This window comes from Perissodus microlepis, chromosome 6, assembly GCF_051167445.1.
Source record: "Perissodus microlepis isolate ML-2025 ecotype Zambia chromosome 6, ASM5116744v1, whole genome shotgun sequence".
Lineage (NCBI taxonomy): Eukaryota > Metazoa > Chordata > Actinopteri > Cichliformes > Cichlidae > Perissodus > Perissodus microlepis.
In genome coordinates this window covers 37,082,283-37,101,455 of record NC_140466.1, presented here as the reverse complement: position 1 = coordinate 37,101,455, position 19,173 = coordinate 37,082,283, and the positions used below count along the sequence as shown (strand labels likewise).

General features: G+C 39.5%; 1 protein-coding gene across 1 annotated transcript in view; it reads left to right on the top strand.

Moving 5' to 3' along the window:
* slit1b (slit homolog 1b (Drosophila)) overlaps positions 1-19,173 on the top strand; it is a 71,756-nt gene that overhangs the window by 9,419 nt on the left and 43,164 nt on the right. The window contains exons 2-4 of the mRNA XM_084932184.1: positions 7,118-7,189; positions 8,964-9,035; positions 9,159-9,230. Of these exons, the coding sequence (XP_084788310.1) occupies positions 7,118-7,189; positions 8,964-9,035; positions 9,159-9,230 (216 nt within the window). The remainder of the gene's footprint in view (positions 1-7,117; positions 7,190-8,963; positions 9,036-9,158; positions 9,231-19,173) is intronic.

Here is a 19,173-nt window from a genome sequence, read left to right as displayed (position 1 = left end):
ATATAATATAATAAATATATTATCAGATTTCCTGTTAGCCAAATTCAGGTTACTCATATTGGTTTGCTAGCGATAGTTTATAATACCATTTCCTGACTTTATTGGCTAATGCTAACTGAATACTCAGACATGACTAGTCAATTGCAATATCTTGATGCATGCTCAATCATCCAGGTAAGTCAATTCCAAAAGGCTGATTCAGTTCATCTGGACATTTTCAGTGGGAGAAACATTTCATCGCTGATCCACATGACTTCTTCAGTCTCAGCTGACTGCAGGTTTCCCCAACCGCAGTCTATTTACACCTACAGGCCAGTGGACACTCTTTCAATGATGAGGAGGTACACATCCTGGACAGGAAGGAGCGCAGAGTCAAGGAGGCCATATATGTGAAAAGGGAAACACCATGTTTGAATCAAGGAGGGGGCCTAAGGGTACATCTGTCACCATCTTACAATGTTGTGATTGCAGCCATTCCCCAACTCTCTGTGAATGGCACTCATGGCCATTGATCAGTGGTCTTTGATCAGTGGTTATGATAATTTGCATATTAATGATCAAGGAACTGACCTCCCAGCCCAGTGGTGCTGGTTTCAGTCATTGTGCAAATGTACTGTTTATAAGATTGGGGAAACCTGCAGTCAGCTGAGACTGAAGAAGTCACTTGGAATAGTGACGAAACGTTTCTCCCACTGAAAATGCTACATCCAGATGAACAGAGTCAACCTTTTAGGAGTCACTTGCAATTGTGATCCTGTACCAACACTTTTATGATGATGCAGAAATAACAAAAACACAAGCACAGAGTTTCTGTTTTCATACTGGTTTGCAACTTATTTTCCTTCCTTTCCTTCTTCCTTTCTTTCTTTCTTTCAAATAAACACAGTTTCATAAATTTGAGGTTTTCAGGATTTTTCAAACTAAAATGACACCCACACCCTCTCGACGCCCCCCATCAATCATTCGTTAAAATACATACAACATTTAGGAGCTGTTAACTTGCTTTTGCTGTGTGTCATGGTAAACGGAGATTGATGCTGACACTTTGTTGACAGTGGTTTTAAACTTACCAGAAATAACAAAACAAACTTAATGTAAACTGCAGTCTTTAGAGATTTAGACAAATCCATTATTTGGGGTGAAACTTGACTGGAGATTGATTTGTTTTCCGCTTCTGGACTCCGTCCATTAAACAAGTCGGTCCTTGGCTGAGACGTGGCTAGGTGGATGTCAACAAAACAAATGCAGTTTCAGTTAAATACAGTTTTGCACCACAAAGAAACCCGATGAGATGGAGGTTTAGGATGGGACTGCATCGCAGTGTTGTTTAGTAAACAGGTGATGGAGCAAAAAAAGTCTTAGATTTCCTTGTTGTTTATTCCAGTTTGTTTAGACTGTATGCTGTTACTCTCTCTCTCTCTTTCTAATGACTGTGTGTGATTTTGTGAGGAGGAAGATTGTGTTTGTGCTCGGTGTGTGTAGCTTGATACTTCACTGGCCCTTCCGTCTTGTACGGATGCTCAGTTGACTAGCAGATTAAAATGACCCATTTGCATCGACTGGCCGAGTGCCTGCTCAGATGTATCTAACGGTCCTGTGCTTGGGCGCACGTGTAAGTGCTTGTGTGTGTGTTTTATTTCTTTAATTGTATTCTGCTTTATACCAAAGCTTACTGGTATGTATTACCATTCTTCTTAATGACTTATTTGTCATATTTTTTTCTCTTGAAATTAATTTTTAGTTTTTAGCCACTTTTTAGTGGTTGGAGACGTTACTTTTTTAAAGTAGGAAATCTCTGTGTAAAAATTCAAGTAGAGCGCCAGAAGGAGGAGAATGTGAAGAGTATTATAGTAGCTGATGTGTGCTCAAATGAATCTTAAGATGTTTCTTTTTGACTCCTGGCATTCTCACAGTTTGCCAGTCTTTCTATTCAATGGCATAAAGTAAACTCTACTATATCTTATATCTTTACATTGTTCGCGCCATCCACCAAACATACCCCATCTCATTGTCTTATTAAGTCGCCCCAATTACTGCTCTCCTACCATGTCAGATGTAACAGTGGAAAGCAGAGCTGAGCGGATCAACTGCCTCATTGCCCACTAGGGCGGTGATGGTGTGTGTGTGTGAGACGCGTTCTGCTTTAATGAGATATTGTTTGGCAGAGTCGCCACTCGAGGGGAGTCTGTCGCTTAACTGACCCCTGACCCCGACATGCTGCACAAAACTCAATTAACCACGCATCACTGAGGCTGTATTTGTGCTCGTCTCTCCCCTCGTGTCCCTTTCCTTCTTCTTATACAAAAAGACAAAAACAAATTATGAGCATTTTCACATTTAGCACCTTATCATTTCTACCTTGGTGTTTTTCTGAGCATCCATACATGTGAAAATGGTATCATCATCATCATTGTACTGTATATGCCACTCTGCTTCCTGATGCTTGGTTCGTCTGTGCCGTTTAACTGTCAGTGTAATTTCACACACATCCAGGGAATTATTCTGGACCCCCTGCCTCGACCTGTTGCCATCCACCCCTCCCTCCCTCTCTTATAGCCAATCCCCTGCTTTTGCTTCCCTCTCTTTCTCTTCAAATGACCTCCTTCATCCACAAAAATTATATCTTTGAGGAGGCTATGCTCCCTATATATATATATATATATATATATAGGGAGAGAGAGAGAGAGAGATAGATAGATAGATAGATAGATAGATAGATAGATAGATAGATAGATAGATAGATAGATAGATAGATAACACAAGTAAACACAAAATGTATTTACTAAATGAAGGTGTTTTTTATTGGGGGTAAAAAAAATCCAAACCAAGCATTGAGAGTATGAATTAATATATTTTTTGAGAAGCTGAAATCATATATTCTAATACTTGAGATTTTGTATTTAATGATACCGTATGTAACTATAAGCCATAATGAGCCATATTAAAACAAAAAGGCTTGAAATATTTCACTTTGCATGCAATGAATATAAAATATGTTAAAGTTTACCTTTTTGAATGAAATTACGAGAAAACAGAATTTCATGACAAATTTTCAGCTTTATTTGATAGACTCAGTGAAGAAAGGATGGGAGAGTAGGGGCAGAGAGAGAAGGGGGAAGACATGCAGCAAGGGGCTGCAGGACGCACTCGAACTGGCCCCTCTCAGTCGTATGGCATGTGGTTGCTCAACGCACTGAGCTAAACCAGCGCCCAGTTTTGTGGCAATTCTATTGAGAATCACTAGTAAATTGACTACCCAGAACTAATATGGTTTAGGTTTTCCCATTGGTACCAAGGCAACTCCAAACTGTCACTGGTATGGGAACTATTTAGGTGCCCTGTTGTGTTTTGAGTTGCAGGGTGGGCCCTATGGAATGAAGTTTGTTTGTGCTGAAGGACGCGCTGTTACCATAGACGGTGTTTTGCTTGGTTTAAACAATGTTCAAGTGGACCAGTCTTTGAAAACATTTGCTTACATCAGTGAAGCATTACACTGAAGGTTACAGTAAAGTGTGTGAATATTTAAAGGGGAATTATTCCAAATTTGTTTATTTATTGACAAACGAATCAGTTAAGTATGAAATTATTTAGAAAACGACTATTAATTAAAAATATCATACATGCGGCTCTACCACAGTTTAATTCTAACAGAGAGACCCTTCATTAAGGTGTACTTTAAAAACAACATAAATGGCCTTCTGGGTTTTCTGTGTCATGAAAGTGGCTCTCTTTTTACTCGGCTAAATTCATGGTAATTTATGATAAACACATAACTCAAGAATAGATTATGTTCAACATTTCATTTTAAAAATGAAGTTTCTTTAGAAATTGAAGTTTCTTTAGAAAAAGAAACATTTAAATATTTGGGAATAAATGTAACCCGCACAATGATGGAGTTGCGGATTCATAATTTTGACACGTTGTTAGAACAAACATCACAAGATTTTAAAAAATGGGCAACACTTCCAATCTCATTAGCAGGCAGAATAAATATAGTTAAAATGGCAGTCTTACCAAAATTTCTCTATGTTTTCCAAATGATTAAGACAGATTTAGACAGATTAATAGCAACATTTATTTGGAAAAATTCAAATCCCAGAATGGAAAAAACATATTTGGAAGTACCAAAAGAGGCTGGTGGGCTAGGGTTGCCAAATTTTATCTTTTAACACTGGGTGGCTAATATCACCAAATTATTGCACTGGAAATATGTTTATGAGAATAGCGAGGGTGAGGCTTGGGTAAAAATCAAACTGATGTCTAATCCACTTCCCCTCCTAACCTCATCCTTAGCTCTAAATCAAAAACAGAAAATAACAAATCCAGTTGTAAGAACATCTATTCGAATATGGCTTCAATTCAGAAGGCACTTCTGTTTGCAACAGGTTAGTAATTTTTTGCCTGTTGCTTTTAACCTTTTTTTGCCATCCATTTCAGATAAAGCATTCCAAATTTGGCATAATAATGGTTTGACGTTTTTTTACAATTTATTTTCAGGAGAAACTTTTAACACCTTTGACGCTCTGATGAGAGATTACAATATACCAACCTCACACTTCATTCCCCTACCTACCTCCTAAAAATCAAGTGGATAATATTTTGGAAATAGATCCTTTTGGCAAAAGGAGAATCTCCGTCATATACAAACTGATACAGAGCTTAAGGCCTGTTACTTGGGAAAAAATAATTGGGAAAAAGACATTGCGGTGGATTGATCTGATGATGAGTGGAGATCTTGCTTGAATCGTATACATCGACCTCCCTTTGCATTCGCCATGGTTTAACTCAGTTTAACATTCTTCATCGTCTTCATTATACAGGAGAGAGGCTTTCAAAATTTTTCCCAGAAGACGATCCTGCCTGTCCCAGGTGTGGACATAATCCAGCAAATGAGGGTCACGTGATGTGGTCTTGTCCTAACCTGGACAATTACTGGGGAAAATTCAGTGCTTGATTTCCACATTGGCATTTTTGGAGTTATGCCACCTCAATACGAAATTAGTCAATCTCAGGAAAATGCCATAGCATTTGCTACATTGCTTGCCCGTAGACTGATTTAGACCGCTACAGCATGCTGCTACATGTTTTCAACTGTTTGGGTGCCGAAAGAAGACAGCAGATTTATGTGTAAACACATCACAGATCCTTTCATAGTCATTAAGGACACAAGAAATTATGATAGTAAGCAAACTTTGAGTATTTTTTCAGTATAGATTTGCATTAATGTGAACCTTCAACTAAAAAAATGCACTGTGAGGATTAAAAAACAACTATTTAAAGCTCAGTCTGAGACCAACATCGGTTGACTAATGGACATTTGGGCAGTTTTGTCGTTGCTACTCCATCAGGTCTTTTTGTTAAAGTTCTGTGAGTGGCCTGTAGCTCCAGTTCACACACCCAAACCACAGCATCCACTGTCTCTCGGTTTTTCTTTCTCTTTTATAAGGCACAGGACAAGGTCAGGCTCTGCTCCACCCATTACAGTAGCACAGGAACATGACACTCTACACGCACGCACACACATACACAGGTACACACACACAGCTCATTTTACTTGTCCTTTCACAAAGCCTCGTGGGAAGAGTGACATCATCCCTTTCTTTCTTCACAGCTGTCAATCAAAGTAGATAATGAGGTCACAGGGTTAAACCCCTCCCATTTAAGAGAGCCTCTACAAGTGTGTTGAAACGAGTGCCTGAAATGAGTTCAGTATCAGGTAACACACAGCAGCGACAGTTCATACCTAAACCTCCTTGGGTGACTTGGAACAGATGCAACAGTAGAGCGAAGCAGCTCAAGGCTATGCTCGTGTGAGCTGAGGACTCGCTTGTCAAACAGTAGCTGTTGCATTTGAACAAATATCTGGAAGAAAGTAATTTTCTTCCAAGGGACAACCTTTTACAATTTAATAAAAGGTTGTCCTCAAAGTGAACTCCCAGTGAGGAGACTTTGTTGACACTAAAGTGGATGAAAATAACTTCAAAGAGCAGCAACAAAGTGCTGCACAGTATTAGGATATTGATAGAGTGAATAAAAAAGATCTAGTTCTTTGGACTTGGACAAGAGCCACACTTGTTAAAAATAACAGTAATAGTATATGAACAGGAAACAAGTTCCATCAATTTTGTAAGACTGAGTTGGCCAAAATAATCACCAACCGAGAGAACACAAAAAGGCTGAAAAGTCTCGATATCTTATAGCAAAGTTGAATTTAATTACTGCCTGGTTGCCTGTCGGATCCAACTGTTAAGCGGCTCAAACACAATATAGAACTATAGCATCACTATTTATATTCTAGTCAAAGTCAGTACATGTGTGAACATCTAGTACAAACTAATAGTTATGACAGCTGAACAGCCAAATCCTACACATAGTCAGCAGGTGTTCTTTGTAATGTAGATAACACAGCTTGTAACGCTCAGTGCAGTGGCATATAAACTTCATAACAAGCAGGCGAGTTATTTATTTATTTGTTTGTTTGTTTATTTATCTTTGTTATCTACAACCTCCACTGGACTGAACTTAGTAATCGTTTCTATCATATTTAATTTCTATATAATAGTTTCTTGTCATTTGTCATGAATAGAACTGAGTAGATGTGTGTGAAAGGCTTCTTGGAAAGACTGAAAACCTGGGTGTAAAAATGCGTACAGCACAGAACTGTTGTGTTTAACAGATTTGATAGTTGTGTGACTAATTTGTGCCTTCCTGGAATAGGCACTTTGTCACACAGAAGAAGTTTTTAAGAACATAACTGGACCTTAGCCCGTCTCTAGTTCCTGCCTCTGTGTGTGAGTCTGCACACTTCAGCCAGGAGAACAAATTCAAATTCCTTCAAACCAGCTAGTTTACATATTTCACTCAAGATGTCCTTTTCAGTTTCATACGTATTTGTGATGACTGGAACCGAAGCCTCCAGCCCCCCGTGGCCCTGTGAATTGGCTAAACAGAAGAAAATGGATCGTTGCATGCATCGATCTTCCAAACAAAATAATTAGTTTGTTAATGAAATTGATAAGTTACACACTGTTCCTAAGATGTTCTTTGATGTTTTTAAAGGTTTGACTTCTTTATGTCAGCAGTTCCTTTATCTGCTGTTTTCTCTTTTGTTTTCCAGAGACCTGAATGGAAACAACCTGACAGTCATCACCAAGACAGACTTCTCGGGTCTCAAACACCTCCGAGTCCTGTGAGTTATATCTGCCTTTACTCTTATAGATATGTTTTATGGGTTACAATTAAAGCACTCATCCCATCCAGAGTGGCTTTCACACCATTTCCTTCTCTACTTTCATTGCCTTCAGGCTCATTGTTGACACGGCAACAGCTTGTATTTGTTACGAGATTCTTTCCCACATTTCTGTCCTTGTTTGAGGTCTGATAGGAATGTGGGAAGCATAGCTGTGGTGCCACGTAAAGCTGACATAAGGTGCTTGTCTGGTGTCAGTTTTACTACAAGGAGGGTTTATCTATGACCTTTTGACGTGGATGCACTGTGCCCTTGGGGAGAAACTGCATGAGCAGTAATTTCCTGTGTTAACTTGAGGACTAGAACTGCAATGAGTGTCAGTGATGGACATGATGACATGTCCCGGACTGATTATATCTCTGGAGACCTGATCAGAACAGATTAGCAGCCCACTGGGAGCCCTGGGCGTACTGCTGTCAGGAGGGTAAAGTGCTACAGCAGTAGGGATGGGTATCGTTTAGGTTTTATCCGATATCAGTACCAAACCGGTGCTTAAACGGTGCTCGAACCGGTGCTTAAAGAATGGAGAACACAAAATTGGTCCAAAAACCTCTCATGTTCAGCTGTTTCTTTGTGTGTTAGCTTACACACGAACAACATTAAGCTACTCACGCAGAGAAGAATGGCTGCTGCTGCTGCCATCATCATCCGTCATCATTTCTGCTACACTGGCAGGGCTAGGGGCCAGGACTCTCCTCTTCGGGTTTTTGGGGGACGTTGCTAACTCCTGGTCCGATAACAGGCACCACACCCGCAGCAGATGTGCTCGGTGTGAGGTCTCGCAGCAAGCTATCAAATACGGTGCATTTCTCGGCTTTTAACAAAATGGTATACGTCGCCAGGTGTTTCATCAGATTCGAGGTGTTACCTCCTTTGCACAGTATCAGCTTAAAGCACTTGTTGCAGCCTGCTGAGTTTGCATCTTTTGCTGTGAAGTACAGCCAGACTTTTGACCGCTTCGCCTTGGGTGTTTTTAATCTGTAGCTCTGCTCTAAAAGAGCGTACGTACCTGGGCCCGCCTACTACGCTTACAAAGGTAAAATGATGGGCTAGAATCCAAAGTGTATGACATCTCAGGGAAAAAGCACCAAAATAAAGCACCGAAATGTGGTCTGGTCACTACCGTTTATGTCATACCGGATACCGGATACCGGTTCCCATCCCTATACAGCAGTGGTATATGAGGTGGAAGACAGCAGTATGTTTCTCAAATATACAGATTCAAGTGCAGACAGATTCAAAACCAGTTTCTGAAACCAAAGCCTCATCCACATATTCAGCTGCTGACAAATAAAACTCTATTTTCATGTACATGTTATTTTTACCCAAATTCATCAACACACTCATAATTAAAGATTAAGTTACACAAAGGCAGAACATATCCTTGTAGAAAAACTACTGTATTTTCACAATACTCAGACTGAGATCGACCAAACAAGACTCATGTTTCACAAGGAAAGATTAAAGCGTGTTACCAATTTATCAAATAGAAAACTAACTGCGACAGACTGGCGACCTGTCCAGGGTGGACCCCGCCTCTCGCCCTATGACAGCTGGGATAGGCTCCAGCACCCCCCGCGACCCTGAAAAGGATAAGCGGAAGCGGATGGATGGATGGATGGATAGAAAACTAACTGTGTTATTTAATATCTCTTGATTTGTTTTTAAAGTATGTGCTTAAACAGTGAATCTTAATGTGAGCGTTTCCTTGCAGTCATCTGATGGAAAACCAGATCAGTAACATTGAGAAGGGAGTGTTTGATGAGCTGAAGGAGCTGGAAAGACTGTGAGAACACATTACAAAGACATTTACAAGTATAAACCAAATTAATTTTTCATTCAAGTGTTTTCTTTCACAGGAAATGATAGCTTTTTTTCCTTTGTCTTTTTTTTTTTTTTGTCCACACAGTCGCCTGAACAAAAACCGTCTCAGCCAGCTTCCAGAGCTGCTCTTTCAGAAGAATGAAGCCCTGTCTCGACTGTGAGTACAAACTCCAGAGCTCTGCGTATTTTCTCTCCATACCCTGCACCCTCTATTTGAAATCTCAGGACTTTGCTCTCCTTAGCTCAATGTCTCTGTCCTACACAATGCACTTTAGGGGTTTTTGCACAGTCCCATATTCAACTGATTAGAATGTGTTTATCTTGGCCATCAGGTATGTCCGCCATGTTCCCACATGTACATGGTCCATAAGTACTGGCTCATACTTGTCTACCACCCTATAGCAGCATCCAGTGTCTATATCCATCTAAGTAGTTCTGTCGGTCTTACTTGGAGAATATCTGACACTTACAAATTGCAGTTTCCTGAACTGGCAGCTCTTCTTATCAACAGGAAAGGTCATAATAGGTCTTAAACATTTAGGATTTTTAAAACAAGCAGGTCATTGGGGTATTTTTCAGCACCATCATGTGCATTCAGAACCTATTAAGCTGAAATAGTCTGGATTTCTTTCAGATACACACTTAATTTGCATCTGTTAAAAGTGTGGTTCATTGAGCTCTAATCGCTCTGCTTGTTTGTTTTCATTATTTTATTTTTCATTCTTCTTCTTTTGCTTTGATGGTCCTGGTTGCTTTTGTGATATGTGTATGTATGATTGGATTTGAGCGAGTGTATGTTTAAAGGTGATCTGTTGTGATTGTCCATATTTTCTTTCACAAATATACTGTTATGTAGTGGATGCCCAAATTTCAGAAAATGAGGTCAGCACATGTGAATCAAAGGTCAGAGTTCAGACTGCAATAAATCCACTGATTCTTGGCTCTGTTTGATATCAAAGATAGGTCATCTCTGTAGCCCCACAAACCTTCTCTTCTGTTCTTTTGTTTGCATTGAAGCCATCAATGAGGAAAAAGTTTTCCTAAAACGAGGCAAGTTAAATCAGAGAGAGGGTGAACTGGGTGAAATCAGCTCATCATCAGTAAAAAATAATCAGTATAAGATTATTATGAACTGTGAATCATGCAAAGTTACTCTATCGTAATCCAAGAATAAAAATCTGGAGCTAAAAATAATAAATATTTTCCCCATCATTTGTGGATAATGGGTTATGTCTGCAGGTCTTGTTACGTCAACCCAGTTAAAAAGAATGTATCCAGCCTTCGTCCCTCCAAGCTGTTGTCTTAAATTTGTCTGTACATTAGCTAATACACAGATGTCTTGAATCTGGATATATTTTTGGATTATAGTGATCAACTACAATAGTCTAACATTGAAAATTTCTGCTACTCCAAGCTGTTTAGTCACTGACTTTTCTGATAAAAACAATTGACCTATTTTTCCTCACCCAGAAAACACTGCAAATAACCTCCCTCTAGACAGCAGAGGCACTGCAAATAACTTACAGGCTCCCACAGGAGCTGTAGGAACTGTCTAGCTTTAATTCAACATTTGAACACACACATAAAGGGCTTATTTTAATAACTGAAAGCTTGAACACAGTTGGTTACTGTGTGGATAAATGTGACTCTCTCACACACACACACACATACACACACACCTCAGACGCTTTTGTTATAAATGCGTGGTTGTAGTGTGAGATGGGGAAGGTATCTGCTACTGCCTGGAGATGCCTGGAAACACATACACAAACATTACTGCAGAGAAAGAGGAAAAAGCAAATATAAGCGCTCTCTAATTAAGTTTTTCCTAATGATTGATCTGTTCGTGACAGTGATGTGCTTTGGTACCTGTGTCTGCATGTTTGAGTGCGGTGATTTAGTGCTTAACAGAAAATGTGCTGATACAAAGAGATTTACTTTTCCCCCGAGTAAAGAAGGAAGTGGACTGAAGGGGGTAGCAGCCATGAAAAATACCAGTAATTACAGAAAAAAGTGGAGACAAACAATGTGTGTGTGTGTGTGTGTGTGTGCGTGTGTGTATAAGAGGGAGGAATAAAGAGAAAGTATAAGACGAGTAGATGGTAAAAGACAGTGTGTGTTTGTTTCAATCCGTGTGTCTGTTCTGATTATTTGCTGCTTTCTGTTTTGGCAATTTCACACTCTAGCTCCCATTAGGACCTGCCGAGATGGACTTGGCATGTTCGATCAATCAGCAAACACACACACGCACGCACACACAGTGACACACTCATAGCACAGAGCCATTAGCACTTCCTCTAGCAGGAGTGATTTCTTTTCCTCCTGCTGTGATGATGGACTGTATAAAGCCTGATGTCCCTGGGAAACACACACTCATGGCTTTTTGTCTCTTCAACAAAATTGCCTTCCATACTTTAGCCTATTTCCTCTACTGTATATTCCCCTCTCCATGTATCAGTCTGTCCTCTTCTTGTAGATTGTGATATACTGTCTTCTTTTTAAACTGAGCTTTTACTGGCTAAATATATAGGTTTATTCATTTGCAAAGAACTGAACAGTGTGTAAAGACTAATACATAAATACATAAAATCTTTTCATTTAATTAATTTGCACGTCATTGAGTGAAATAAGTATTTGATCCCAACTATTCTAGACTGTCCACCACCATGGACAAGACCAAAGAGCTGTCAAAGGATGCAAAGGACAAGACTGTAGTAACAAGCTTGGTGAGAAGGTGAAAACTGTTGATGTGATTATTCAGAAAGAGAAGAAATATAAAATGACCATCAATCCAGTCTGGAGGTCCATACAAGATTTTGCCACATGGGGTGAGAATGATCATGAAAAAGGTGGAGGATCAGCCCAAAAATACATGGGGGGAGCTTGTTAATGGCCAGCAGGTAGTTGGGACCACAGTCACATTGGTAATACACCATGCTGTAACAGACTGAAATCTTGAAGAACCCACACGGACCCCTGCTCAATAAGGCACACGACCAGGCCTGTTATAAGTTTGCTAGTGAACACCTACATGATTCAGTAAAGCTTGGAAGAAAGTTTTCTGGTCAACTAAAACCAAGATTGTGCTCTTTAGTGTCAACTGGACCAACTGTGTTTGGGGAAAGAAGAATCTTGAGCATGATCCAAAAATCACCCTCCCCACAATCAGACATAAAGCTGAAAACATATGTTTTGGGGCTATTTTTCTGCTATATGTACGAGGAGTCTACACCTAATCAAGCGCACAATGTACAGATGCATGTACTGTAAAATCTTGGATGAGAACCTCCTTCCCTCAACCAGAAGACTGAAGATTGGTCTTAGCTGGGTCTTCTGGCATGAAAATGACCCCAAAAGGCCTAGCCAGTCTCCGGACCTTAGTCCTATAGAAAATCTGTGAAGGGAGTTGAAGCCAAGCGGCAACCAAGAAAATCAGATGTATTTACAGAGTTTGTGTGAAGAGGATTTTGAGCAGAGTACCTCCCTTGTGCAAACTTGGTGACCATCTATAAAAAAGGTCTTACAAAGGTTTTCCACCAAGGGTTTCTTCCATCAATTACTACGTCATGTTTTGCTTGGGGATGAAATACTTATTTTACTCAACGACATGCAAATCAGTGTATGTGCTGTTGCCTATGAAATAGTCACTTCAAACACAGGGATGAGGTCTGCGACCAGTCAAGGTTTGCTGCTGGCTTCAAAGCGACTTTTGTGCATCAAAACAGTAAGAAAACTGCAAGTAGGTAGAGTCAGTTTATAATTGAATGGGGGCATAGTGACAATTACATGCAATCTGAATATGAAAATACAGAAATTAACTGTACTTTAATGGCCAAAATCACAAATCTGTTGCCAGCTACATTCACATCAAACAGAAATTCACATGAACTTCTCTGACTGGTTGTGGGAGGCAAAAACTAAAAGGGGTGGGAAAATTAGAACGGTAAAAACAACCAAAGACTGGTTATTTTATTCCCTGCTAAAGCCCTCACCTGAATTCAACCCAGGTCTGAATGGACCCTTGAAGAAATAGTATCCAAATGGACTTCAGTCCAGAAAAACTCAAGCAAATTCATGCTAGCAAAGTTTATTTAAAGTCTATGCATCTGTTACCTGATCCAGCTTGGAACCAGATGGTAAAACCTCTGATTAAAAGAAATTGACTCTTCATCATCCGGTTGAACTCAGCTCAAGAGTCTTAACATTTACAGTTTTCCTCCACTTTAACAGACGTATTCAAACAAAGGCAATAACCCCAAACATCACAGGCTGGTTATGTTTGTGTGAAGTGTTTTGAACAACTAAAGAGAGATTTTAATGTCAGTTGAAGATGCTGCTCGGTTTTCCTCTCCTCTGTCCATGCCTCTGTATTATTGTTTCATCCTCTTTCTTTTCTCAATTTTGGCGACTTTCATTTTTCATTCTTTCTGTCTCCCCTCAGTCTTTTGTTGGCTCTGTGTGGATGGGATCGCTCCACACCCAGTAATAGTCCTTTGTGTGTTTTGATGATACCTGGAGGGTGACTGAATGTGTATGTTCGTGCACCAGGGTGCCCCCTTCCAGCACCTCCCTTTAGCCCAGGGGAGCTAAAGAATTATGGGTGTAACTAGGTGTCTCTCTCACCCACGCACGCAAATTCACCTTGACCTGAAAATGAACTGTGTGGTTAGCCAGTCGATACTGGGCTCCTGCAGGTTTTATTGGGTACTTGAAACAGTACTCAGTAAAATGTAACCCAATGATTTTGAGCTGGACAGTGCACAGGCAAATGCTTATCTGAACTTGATCCCATTTGAGATAGGAGAGAAATTCCTGTTCACAAATATCTCTTTATGGCATCATTAGCATCTTGCTATTATTTTATACAAGATACATGTAAGACCACAGAGGAAATGGCATCAACCGGAGCAGTGACCACTAGCACTGTAAAAAAAAAAGTGTGCAGGGGTCGGGGAAAAAACACTAAATGTGAACATTTTGTCCCTCATTTCTAATGTTATTATAATTTGTCATATGAAATACACCTTTATCTGGAATATGCACATAGATTATTTCTAAAGATTGATATGGATGGTCTCAAAGTGTAACCCTCGCCTAAGAGCCTGGCTCCAGCCACTGCATAACTTTCAAATATGCTCAAAGGTTTAAAAGAGGTAAAGTAAGGAAATTCTGAGAATGAGACATAGATGATGCAGGAGTTGTTCAGTGATCTTTAGGCCCATTTAAAATTGAAGAACAACACAGAATAGCAAGTGTTAGCTAGAGGACAATGGTCATCAACTGTAGCTGCTAGCTTTAGTACCCAAACCATGTTGTCTTTTTCTTTCCCTGATGGCCTGTCCTGCCATCTGGAACTGTGCTGATATATAAATGGGTGTGAAGAGAAATAATGCAGATTGGCTATAATTCTATTGATGTCAATATTAATGAACCACTGTTTCATTTCTTCTTCTTCTTCTTTTTTTACAGTGCAATCTTTGCATTACTGTAAAAGCATAGCATGTTCTCACAGACTTCCTCTGAATAAGAGTTTTAGCAACTTTTTTCTTTTTCTTTTTTAAATAAATTCTGCATGTACATGTGGACTCAGTTGTTACCACAATGGAGATCAAGTGCACAAATAAGCATGAATGAAATATGAGCATTGGGAAACAAAATGTGTGTGCAAAATGAAAAAAACAAACAAAACACATACATGGGAATTAAAAATGTGTGGCCGTCTGCTTTAATGTGTCATTTCGTGTGTGTCCTTGCAGTTAACTTTCCCCTCAGACACTTCATGAGTTTTTTCTCATTAGGCAGAGTGGTAGAGCTGTCCTCATTAGAGCAGATGATTGGCATCTGAGTGCAGCTAATTAACGGTGTGAAGCTGACAGAGGTGGTGATGGCAGCTGCCTGGTTGCACTTTAGAGGCTAACCGGAGTGTGACCTCGACATTTAGAGGCAGGAAGAGCACACTGGGGTAATAAGCCTGTATGTGTGTGATAATTACCTTTATTTGCATTTGTTTGTTTTGGGAGATTCCTTGCATATAATCATGTGCTAATTACACTGATTAGCATCGATACCAAAAAGGATGTTAGCTACACTTATGACTGAGTGTGTGATCATAGTTTATTGCTGTTTCTCTGGGATAAAACAGCAAGAAAGTCTGTGCCTGAAATAATTTTGCATGATAATCTCATTGCCGTTGAAAAGTTTATAATAGTTTTGAAAGCAGCAGTAGATACAGATTATGATGACCTTTATCTTTACAGCAGGGTAAACGAGCACTGCATTCGACAGCCAGCAATTCATTCATCATGCAGTCAATCAAGAAGGTGTCTTGAATTTTGTGAGCTGTTTGTAAAGTCTTAGATCTGAGGAAGTGAGAAGTGGGGTCAGATTGCTGACAGTAACAAAAATACAGATCTTTTCTTTCTTTTAACAAGACAGCTGGCATGTGTAATTAGGTTGTAATTAATGCAAAGTTGGCTGCTACTTGTAATATGCAAAGTGTCACTGCCTGTCATTTAACAAGTGAAAGTTCACTGATTCAGCCTGCAAGATATCGTATACATCTATCAGCCTGCAAGATATTGTATACATCTATCTTGCAGGCTGATGATTAAAACACAAAGTGTCTTCAATTATCTGCTTATTGTTGAGAACAGAAACATTAGCTCGGTTTCTTACAAATATGCAGTTTTTAGTGGCAAGTTTCTTACAAGTGTGGTAGTGTGGGATTCAAATGAAACCAACCAAGTGCTGATGAGATAAACTGGATCACATTAAAACATAAAAAACATACTGTATCCTTATGTATTTATTTATTTGTCGTGTACATATTTATGCATATTGTAAATGTCCTACTTCTTCATTCAGTCCTTCCTTGCTGAAGAAATGTAACTTGTGTTATTACGTCAAGGTTTGTTATTAAAAATATCCACCATTAGCTGAAAATGACTAGTTTTTTTAATTGCAACTTCTTCAGAACTGCTTTGATGAAAGCAGCTATATAACAGAATGAAATTACGTATTAATTATAAGTTCATTGCTGTGTTTGCTCAGGAATAATCTGTATTCCCTGAGCGACTGTTAGGTGACAGGTGTTGATGAACTTGTAAACCTGATCTTGAAATGGGTTCTACACCATGAATCTCTTTTCACAGATAACTGTGGTCACCTCTAGTTTGCATGAAAGATGCCAACTTGTTTGCCAACACTTGCTAATGGACCCCAACCAGCTGGGGAACAGATATTTGTCCCTAGCATTAAGCTAAGTAAGCATGTTAAATCAAAACTGCTGATTACCAGGGGGTCACTGAATGGGCTCCAAGCGAGCAGCACTGGGATGTTAGTAGTAACTTTTCACTACTGGTGGTAACTACCAGCAAACACTTTGCACCTACCAGGAAAATGCTCACTTTTTCCTACTAACTGGTGGTTGCCAATTGCTGCCCAGTATGACTGAGGCCTTACTTGAGGTGTCAAAAGAAGTATTATGTACTTAATCTGCAGAAAACGTATATGAAAAAATATTAGTGCTGCAGGTGGTAAATGCTGACCTCTTTTTAAGTACTTTTTCTACAGTAATACATCATATTCCATAATGTATGTATATGGAATATGATAAATATGTAGCATGAGTCGAGGAGGACATTTATCTTGACAGCAAACCTTAACAGCTTGTAATGAGCTCAAAAAAAATGCTTTTGCCCCCCAAAATGTAAAAGTATATTAAAATTTTTTTTTTTAAAAAGGACTTTACACGAAGCCATGTGATATCAAAACCATGATACTATTTAACTCGAGCCTTAAGCCATGCTAAAACCTAACATATGTCTCTTCAGCAAGGGGCCACAGTAGATGTTTCTGCATGTGTTCAAATATATTTGCACATGCACGCAAATCTATATTTACATTATCTGCAGGATTCAAATCTGTCACTGCAGAACACACAAAAGAAGGATTTTCCCAGAATTTTAGTTTTCTTAAAGCTGGGACTGTGGGGCTCTTCCTGCTGTGTGTGGTAACAGCTTCATCCTGGATAATAAGATCAGTGGTGCGGACAGACACCACTACTCCCTTTACAAAAACCTGCTCAGCTGTTATTTTTCTGCTCAGATTGTATGTCTGCGAGTGCGTGCGTTTGTGGGAGGTCAGTTCACAGACACTGACTTCTCCTGTCATGTCCATCCAAAGTAAAGCTGGCACACTGAGAGCAGTGGAAAAGCATTGTGGGAACTAAAACATGCAACTGTTCAAAGAGCCAATCGCTAACCTAAGATGCAGACTAGGGTGAGAATTACTGCGAGACATCTGACGGTCACATTCAATTCTCACATTCTTCGTCCTCTGTTTCATCCACCCACCATTCCTCACTGCGCTCTATTGTCTGCTCCCCCTTGTTTTTTCATTTTCATATTTCACCTTCCCCTCATGTGTCTTTTGGGGTTCTTCAATTAAGCGCTCTTCTCCCCTGTGGGTGGAGGGAAGGAAGAGAAATGAAGGATAAAAGGAATGAAGGAAAGACACAAAGGCAGAGGAAGGGAGGTCAAAAAACTGTGGATGAAGATCAGCAGGCAAAGAAATAAAGATGGCATGATGGAAAGAAAAATGGGAAAAGATATTAAATCAAAGAGAAAGTGAAGAGAAGGATTTTTAAAAAGTTCTGGAAAAAAATAATAATGGAGTATACAAATGTAAAAAAGATACAGTACTATAAACACTGAAGGTGTAATGCATGGGAGTAAAGTAGGGCTGGACCTTAAAGATGCCAGATGACCAGAGATAAGGAGACATTTTCAGTATTGCCTGCTATGCTTGAGTTTGTGCTGTTGCCATGGTCACACCTTTACATGCCATCAGGTCATGAACTTTTCCAGAGTTCAGTGAGTGTTGGTCAAACACTAACGCGACTGTGTTTCTCACACATAGGCCCTGTGTGCTAAGGGGCAGCCATGTGTCCACTGGATGTTGTGTGAGGGTAATATTTAGCATGTGTGTGTGCGTTTGTGTATGGATTTTGTTGTTAGCCCGTAATACTGTGTTTTGTCTGTGTTCGTGCGCCTGCTGAAGCTCCGTGATTGACACGGCTTTGAAGTAAAACAAGAAAATATGTTCTTTTTGTCTTCAAACATGTCTCCTTATATTACGAGTGATGTGGCCTCCAAGTAAAAACATTGAATATACTGATGGTTCTGATTTTGTATTGTTTATGTTTTTGGCTTTTGGGTTTTTTTTGTTGCATATTTCCCTAAAAATGACACATTAAATGAGAATTTTTAATAAAAAAAATGGTGTAGAAACGTTGAATACCTTTTTAAGCTCATGTGAGGGCCTGTACCATGAGACAGATGGTATACATTTAAGGGAGCACTGCATAAGAGCCTGGGTATTATGTCGTATTGAATAACTGTTTTACAAGTGGTGAAAATATCATGATGAAATAATTCTTTATACTCATGTCATGAAAAATGACCATATTGCCTGGTCTGATGAGTACGGTGGTCAAATCCAGTAAAACTTAAACACCAGCAAATAGAAAAAGCAAACATGCAAATGCCAAATAGGAAGTATAGTCTATAGTATAATATGAGTCATGCGAATCAAACATATTAACTTTTATCTTTTCTAATTCACAACAGTGATGAACTTTCTAAGTTTAAGGATATAATTCATCCACTGTTAGCTCCTCAATGCCTTATGCTAACACAGTGCAGAGCAGCTACCTGAGCAGCACTCCCACAGACGTCGGTTATCTTGTCAATATTTTTTACTTCTTCAATGCGTACAAGTCTATATACAGGGGTGCACATAAGCGGTCCACAGGTGCGCATGCACTGTCAAAATAAAAAACGCACTCCAAAAAAGAAGTTGCAACGCGCGTTTGTGTACATAAGATTTTCTGGAGGAGGACAGACATTTGTTTAGAACTCTTAAAGATGTCGAAGAAGCAAGCTCCTTTAAGCAATTACTTTGGTGTTCCTCCACCTCCAAAGAAATGTCAGAAGGAGTCCGAACCGCAAAAGAAGCGCGTATTCTCGGAAAAGTGGTTGCAGGAGGTGAGCTGGCTTCAAACAAATGATAAACGCACAAAGATGTGGTGCAGAATGTGC